Here is a 7,430-nt window from a genome sequence, read left to right as displayed (position 1 = left end):
TGTAGTGGTTATATTAATTTTGATGATATCTGCTGTTTCTGTTACTTATACATGATCAAATGACATGGTCTCTGTAATTTGATATCCTTAATAAAGATATAATAATTTGAAGGATTTTAATAAACACAATGAAAAATTTGTTTCAGTAATTCTTCTTTTCGGGGGGGAATGAGGAACTTGTATTGCTTTTTCAATTATCTTGGAAAGGTGGCAGGTGCTAGTTAACATAATTTATAATAATTATGGAAAATCAGAGTCACCACAGTCAAGCTTACCAAACGCATCAGTCATTTTGGAAAAAGAATACGCGTGCTGTTCCAGGCAGGTATGTACACAATGACATTGCGTTTGCAACATTGTTAAAAATAGATTTTATAATCTCATACACACACGGTAGTGTTAATTATTGATCATAACCGGATTATTATGTATTTTGTATGCATAATAAAAGGCCAAGTCCGAAACAAGATGGTAAACTTGGGAAAATAGGTGGTGCTGCACTGATGTCTGGCAGTTCTGCCAGTACGGTATCTAGCAGTAGTGGAGCTATATCAGGAGGAGGTTCTACGTCGTTTCAAGACTTTCAAGAAAGTGTGGACGATGCGTGGGATTCCGGAGACGACGAATTTTGCACGGTGTCCGATGTAAAAATATCGAAACGAGTTAGCCATTCTGCTGCTATCAGTGTTATTAATAGCCATAGATCAAGAAAAACGTGCGTAGATTTGGGGACAAATGTAAAATGTTCGCAACGCGTTCAAGAAATAATTCCCGTGGAAAAAAGGGCGGAGGCACTCCAAAGATTAGCCGTTCAACCGTTGCATTTACGAAATGCCAACTTGTCTACGCATATCCAAGTGAACAACAGTCAGCATTCCACGGAAGATACAGATATAAAATATGGTGCTTCCCCGCAACATAAACCAACGCAATTTCCAGGCAGACCGCAACCGTTAAGACAAACGAACGCGCCTATGAAATTTTTTATACCTTCGAAAGAGCAAGGTGCTTATGAAATAATTTTTTCTATTCGTTCATTTAGAATGTATTGTGAGTTATGATTTGTTAATAATTGTAGATGGCGAAAGTAAAATAGATAAATTTCAGTCCCTTTTGGAAGCCTCTGTGTTAAATTTAGACGAATTAAGACAGTTATCATGGTCGGGTATACCTGCGCGATTGCGTTCCGTTACATGGAGGTTATTGTCTGTAAGTAAGAAAGGTAAACTATACCGCAGTTTGAATGCTTAACGATGAAGTTCCGATGAGAGAAAAGAAGAAAAATGTAAAACTATGGTTGTTTGTTTGGTGTGTAACGCAGGAATATTTACCAGCGAACTTAGAACGAAGGGAACACGTGTTGGAACGTAAACGTTTAGATTATTGGAATTTAGTAAAACAGTATTACGATACTGAAAGGGACGAAGGATTTCAAGATACATATCGTCAAATTCACATTGACATTCCAAGAATGTCACCGCTTATTTCGTTGTTCCAGCAAACAACGGTGCAACTAATATTCGAACGAATACTTTATATCTGGGCAATTCGGCATCCCGCTTCAGGATACGTTCAAGTACGTTTACGCGCGTCCGTGCATCTTTCATCCGTATACGACCATTGAATTTGTCCCTTTGCATTTTTCTCCTGTTTAGGGAATGAACGATTTAGTGACACCTTTCTTTCTGGTGTTTTTGCAAGAAGCAGTGCCTGCATCGGTATGGCAGGATTTGGAAAATTACGACGTTGCGTCGTTAGAAAAAGAACAACGGGATATTATAGAAGCAGATAGTTTTTGGTGCTTGTCTAAGTTTCTGGATGGTATTCAGGATAATTACATCTTTGCTCAATTAGGCATTCAGCACAAAGTGAATCAATTGAAAGAACTGATACAGAGAATCGACGGTATGTAATTGACCACCGACTGGTTTGAAACTCTGCTCCGTTTTCCTTCTCCTTTGTCTCCTTTTCTTTGATCGTTGTGTCGTTATTTTTAATCGATCACGCATGTAATTTGTTCTCTCCCAGCGCCATTGCATCAACATCTACATCAACACGGTGTGGATTACTTGCAGTTTTCATTTCGATGGATGAATAACTTGCTAACGAGAGAAATTCCCCTTCATTGCACGATTCGTCTGTGGGATACATATTTAGCGGAATCCGATCGATTTGCTTCGTTTCAACTTTACGTATGTGCCGCGTTTCTTCTTCGTTGGAGACGTCACCTTTTATTACAGCCTGATTTTCAAGTAAGTTTGATTTATAATATTCGATTATAGTTGAATCTACATTTTCGTTTCGCTTAATTGGGAAAAAGATGAAATAGAGGTGGTTTGTTGTTGCTGTTTAGGGACTGATGTTAATGCTACAAAACCTGCCGACTCAGAATTGGACAGATTCCGAAATCGGGATATTGGTAGCGGAAGCATACAAATTAAAATTTACATTTGCAGATGCTCCGAATCACCTGCAGGCACATGATACCAGGTGACCATTTTGCAATGCGTTTAGATAACAGTATCGTAATTGCGGCCAAGGATATTGGCACAAATGATTTTGTGCTAGGTTTATTCGTCTGTTTCTACAGTTATCGAGTATATGTATATGTTATGTAACTCGATGACACTTGACCATTTTAGGTTTTTTCGATTCTGACGACTGCAAACAAATTTATCACTCTGTTTAGTAGCCTTAGATAAAAGCTCTATGTTTTCGTTACGTTTCTTAGAGACTCAAACGGTCTTTACAGATTTTATTCTTTTTTTTTTTTAGGGTAATCCGAATCGATACGACAAATTTATTCGCCATTTTTCAGTTCGCCAACGACGTAGGTGCAAGCTGAAATTCGAAGAATGTAACGCGAATCGATCGGCCACTCACGCGATTCGTATTGCATTTGTATAATATTTAGAAAAGAGCGTTTAGAATGATTATACACACAGGTAATAAACGAGAGGAGGATTTTATAAAGCAGTTGCAATTATACGACTGCTATTTTACTCAACGATCACAAGTTTTCTGGTAGGCGTGTAAATTTTCAAATTTGGGTTTAGAAAAGGAATTGTTTTTTCATTTGAACGTGTACGATAACGTCTGCTTACAAAGGTTGTAAATGTTACAACATAACGAGAATATAATACGCGGTTTTTATTGTTGCTTGGTGTTTGGTGCAAACATCGTACAAATGAGAACGGTATTGTTTGCGTTTCAGCTGGTTTTTCGTATTTAAAAATATCTTCAGTTATCATTCGGAAATTAGAATCTCATGTAACAAAATGAAATTTCATGCAAATCTTTGCCATGCTTACGCATTGCCATAAAATAGAAACGTAAACGGGAAAAGCTTTGGAATATCTTTAAAGTATCTAATGTGGCCATTTGAGAAAATGGTGAAAGCGTATAATATTTGATCGACAGTTGGCGATATAATTAACAATCGAACGAATGGCACTTCAAAGTTTCAACCGAACCAGAAACGTACCCGAAAGGTATAGTTGTTGGTAAGTAAGGTATTTCGGAAAGGACCAATCAAACGTTATTTAAGAAGAAAGAAAAACTATACGAAACAGAAGATAAGTTAGAACCTTAACGGATTATGATTATTTGCTGGATAATGTTATGGTTTTTTCTTTTTATTTTTTTTTTGTTTTTTTTTTTTCATTTTTGTTTTGTGGACTAAAACTAAAATAGCGTCATGTTTTTCCATTGTTCAACTCGGATTTTTTAATGGAAAACTTGTACACACGTGTAACGTGTAACGTCGTTGATCAATAAACGAGACTGTCTCTTTCTTATTTATGCGTCCATACGAGCGTAATATTCCTATCGATGTATTTCGAGATGAACGTTGTCGAATCGAATGACATTTTACAAATTGCGGAAGGTGCGGTATGGAAACGAGAGGTAAAGAAGAATCCTACTGTTTGATTTGGCATTTCAGCTATCGTCGATATCGACTTGATCGTAATCGAAGTTGAACGGCGGCTGTAGAGAGGCGAACGAATCGTTGAGATTGAACGTTTCCTGCAGGAAAAAGAAAGATTGTAGGATAGTAGAATAGTAGAATAGTAGAAGGTAAGGTGGAAACTCACGTAATCGACGGAGACCGGAGTCGGATAGACGCACGGTATACATTCCATTTGCGTGACGCCATTATTGTCAGCAGTGCATTCGCAGTTTTGGCAGGGATTGGGTCGCGCAGTCAAAGCTACCCGCTTGGAGAAAACGCTGGCGAACTTTTTGATCGAGGTTAATTTATCGAAGCGCAATTTATCACCGGTAAATACGGTGCCGTTGATTTCCAAAGCCAACGGTGCACAGTAGCCGAGGGCGGTTTTCGAAAGTTTCACTTGCCGCCGTAGATCAACGTCGCCGATTAGCGTTCTGGCGTCCTTTTTCGTATACGAATTTGTCGCGTCTAATCCATAGAAGATTTTGTTCAGTCTCTCTTTCTCGAATTCAAAATCGCCGTTCATCAGTATATGAAGGGTGATGTCGTGTTCGAGTAAGACTTGGTGTATGACTGAATAGTCGAGCTAAAAAAACGAATTACACGGATTAAAGAGAAGGAGGAGAAGAGAGGAGAGGAGAGAAATAGAATCGGTTACCGTTTGATTTTCCGGCTCGCAATGCGAGCAAGGCATCAGAATAAAAGTTTTCGACACGCCGGCCCTGAATACGAGTTTCGAGGCGTACGCGATCGCCGCGAAAATGTCTTGGCTCCCATCACCGATCGGCACGTGATCGAAGTAATCGACGAATCGCGCCGAGCCCTTGGTGAAGATCTGCCCGTCCAAGACGATACTTCTCGGACGATCGAACACTCCGTTCGCTCCGAAGACAACTAGAGACCATCGATTGTCCGCGAGACCTTGATCTTTGAACTCTTTGCTCAATTGTGCGACTAATTGTTCGATGCTACGATTTTCTTTCACAGCGTGGTTGCACGCTTTCCCTTCGACGATGAAAACGACGTCGGTGGAGCTGGGTACGCGATCGCCATCCACCTTTCTGAACTGGCCTTCAGCCACTTGGCTACCGTCCACCATGTTACAGCTGCTACACACGTCCGGTATTCGGAGATAGGTTTCATGGAACATGCAGACTTGCATGTAGGATAAGGCGAGTGTGCAAACGTCCGATCTGCTGCTCGCCGTTCTCGCGCAGATTTTCGCGTACTCCTCGGGGTCTACCACGTCGAAGCAGATGATGAACTCGGAAAATTTGTCGACGAACAGCTCTTTACAGAATTCGGAGACGGACCGCAGCGGTTCGTCGTCCAAGTCGTCCAAGTCGTCCAAGTCGTCACCACGGCCGGGGACCGTGACCGTGACCGTGGTGGCGTTGGAAGAGAGGACGGAGCAACGGTTGTTGTATCGGTCGATCGACCAGCTTTCGACAAACGTTGACACGTTTCTCTCTACGACACCGTTCGACGCAGTGGTATCGTCTATCGGCTCGTAGTTCATCGTTCCGAGAATGCCGGCGGTTTTTCCGTGATACCAACCGGACAATTGGAGAACGCACAGGTCGAATTTGAAATTGCATTCGAGTCGCAACTGATTTTTCTTGCGCTCTACCGTAACCACGTTTTCCGTCTGATACACGTACGTGGTTCCGTTCTCCAGCTCGATCGGAAGCGCGAGATTGGTCTCGGTAGTTGACTCGGTGACGAGTTTGATGCGCTGCGGAAAAAGAACAGGAGTGTTTTTAATCGAATCAATGTTGAACTGTTAGGAGAGAAAAAAGAGAAACTAACGTCGTTGAAGATGTCAAGCTCGAGGGCGTGTTTTCCGAGCAACACGATGATCTTGTGCGTTACTCGAGCGGCGGTACGCGGTTCGTACTTGAGAAGAATGGTAAAGGTATCTCGGACGAAATCACGGGCCAAGAGGTAGGTGCAAGGATGATCCACGAGGAAATCGAGGTGGCGACCGTCGAAGGTGATGAAATGACCGGAACCAACGATCATCGCTTGCGCTTTGAACGGTGGTAACCAATTGACCGGACTGACGTACGGCTTGTATCGGTACACGCTCCAGAAGGTGACGTTGGAGGAAGTAAAGTAGGACCTTAGGTCGGTGACGGCTCTGAATTCGGGGATCTCGTGAAATTCGGGCGTTTGGTTGAACGCGTGCCAGGACATGGGTAGCTTTTGTTCGAAGCACATCAACCCTTGGCTAGGATCGAAGATGAACTTTGTTTTCGCTTCCCTGTATCTGCTCTCAGCCTGGAGAGCGGTTTGACTTACGTCCATTAGCTTGGCATGAATCAGTCGAACGGCGGTTTCTATTTTCACACGTATGTCGAGGTAGTCGTAAACGTAGTACGCTCTCTCGTACATCTGTTGCATCTTCTCCAAAGCGTAACGTATCGAGGGTAATTTTTGTAATTCCTTCAGCTCGTTCACGATCTCGTCTACAACGTCCTTCAGCTCTTTACCGAACGGCACGAATGTGAAATATTTCTCCTTGAGGAACCGTATTAGCAAGCCAGAATATTTCTCGACGTTCGTTACGATGTCGTTCGCCTTGATGTCTCGGTAGAACTTGTCGATGTCTTGGGTGAAGTTGGTGAAACGGTCGAAGTAAGGGGAAGCGATCAGATCGTTTCCTCGGTCGTAGAGAAAATCGACCACTTCCTTACTCGCCTTCCAGACCACCGTCTCCAAATAGTGAATGAAACGGATGAAAAGTGGCTCCATTGTCAGCAAGAATCGATGCCATTGGTGCGAGATCGATTGGGAAATTTTTCCCCAAAGGTTCTCGATGTATCGAATCAACGACACGTGAAGATCTTTCACGAACTTGTCGTACTTTTCCAGTAATTTCTCGATTATACTAGCCACTTGAGTGATCGAATCACCCCTTAGAATAGCCGCGACTATCTCGGAAACTTTATTGAACGCGTTCTTGATGGCTTCGATCACCGAGAGCAACGAATTCCTGATCGCCTCGCCGGATTCGCCCATCACCTCCCATATTTCGTTGAGAATGTTCGGCAGAGATTCGATGTGAGTTCGCAGCGAGAGCTCGTCGATCACGTACATTCCAAACGAGACGAAATCCTTGATGTAAAAGTCGTTGGCGTTGTAAGAGTTGTTGAGATAAACTTTCAGATCGTCCAAGTCTGTCTGAAGCTCCTTCAGGTTGTTCCAGTCGTCGAGAAATTCCTGCAGGTCTTCCTGACCGTCCTCCCAAACGTCCGAGATCAAATTCACTGTTTCGCTTTTCACGTATTGCTTCCAATAGTCGGCGTCGTTATTTATACTTTCGTAGACATCCATCACCGCCTGTTTCACGATAGCAGCGATATCGTTCTTGAGCTCGGGTCTCCAGCGCAGAGTGGAGGTGATCAATCGAGAGTGGTTGAGCTTGAGATAAAAAGACACGTCGGATATCGAAAAGTCTTCCTCGAAGGTTCTCCAA

At 42.6% G+C, this 7,430-nt stretch overlaps 2 protein-coding genes across 2 annotated transcripts in view; one reads left to right on the top strand and one right to left on the bottom strand.

The window, feature by feature from the left end:
• Positions 1 to 2,723, top strand: part of LOC108577796 (TBC1 domain family member 22B) — a 3,296-nt gene extending 573 nt beyond the window's left edge. Inside the window, exons 2-8 of the mRNA XM_017941001.1 lie at positions 147 to 325; positions 452 to 1,005; positions 1,079 to 1,209; positions 1,322 to 1,576; positions 1,656 to 1,905; positions 2,029 to 2,252; positions 2,354 to 2,723. Coding sequence (XP_017796490.1) covers positions 243 to 325; positions 452 to 1,005; positions 1,079 to 1,209; positions 1,322 to 1,576; positions 1,656 to 1,905; positions 2,029 to 2,252; positions 2,354 to 2,494 — 1,638 coding nt within the window. The 5' untranslated portion in view covers positions 147 to 242 and the 3' untranslated portion in view covers positions 2,495 to 2,723. The remainder of the gene's footprint in view (positions 1 to 146; positions 326 to 451; positions 1,006 to 1,078; positions 1,210 to 1,321; positions 1,577 to 1,655; positions 1,906 to 2,028; positions 2,253 to 2,353) is intronic.
• A 51-nt stretch (positions 2,724 to 2,774) lies between these two features.
• The window catches only part of LOC108577836, a 16,382-nt gene continuing 11,726 nt past the window's right edge, over positions 2,775 to 7,430 (bottom strand). The window contains 4 exon segments of the mRNA XM_017941046.1: positions 2,775 to 4,026; positions 4,095 to 4,538; positions 4,611 to 5,687; positions 5,762 to 7,430. The exon segment at positions 5,762 to 7,430 is cut by the window's right edge and continues 23 nt beyond it. Of these exon segments, the coding sequence (XP_017796535.1) occupies positions 3,940 to 4,026; positions 4,095 to 4,538; positions 4,611 to 5,687; positions 5,762 to 7,430 (3,277 nt within the window). The 3' untranslated portion in view covers positions 2,775 to 3,939.

Source organism: Habropoda laboriosa, unplaced genomic scaffold, assembly GCF_001263275.1.
Source record: "Habropoda laboriosa isolate 0110345459 unplaced genomic scaffold, ASM126327v1 scaffold816, whole genome shotgun sequence".
NCBI lineage: Eukaryota > Metazoa > Arthropoda > Insecta > Hymenoptera > Apidae > Habropoda > Habropoda laboriosa.
This window is presented reverse-complemented; position numbering and strand designations above follow the sequence as displayed.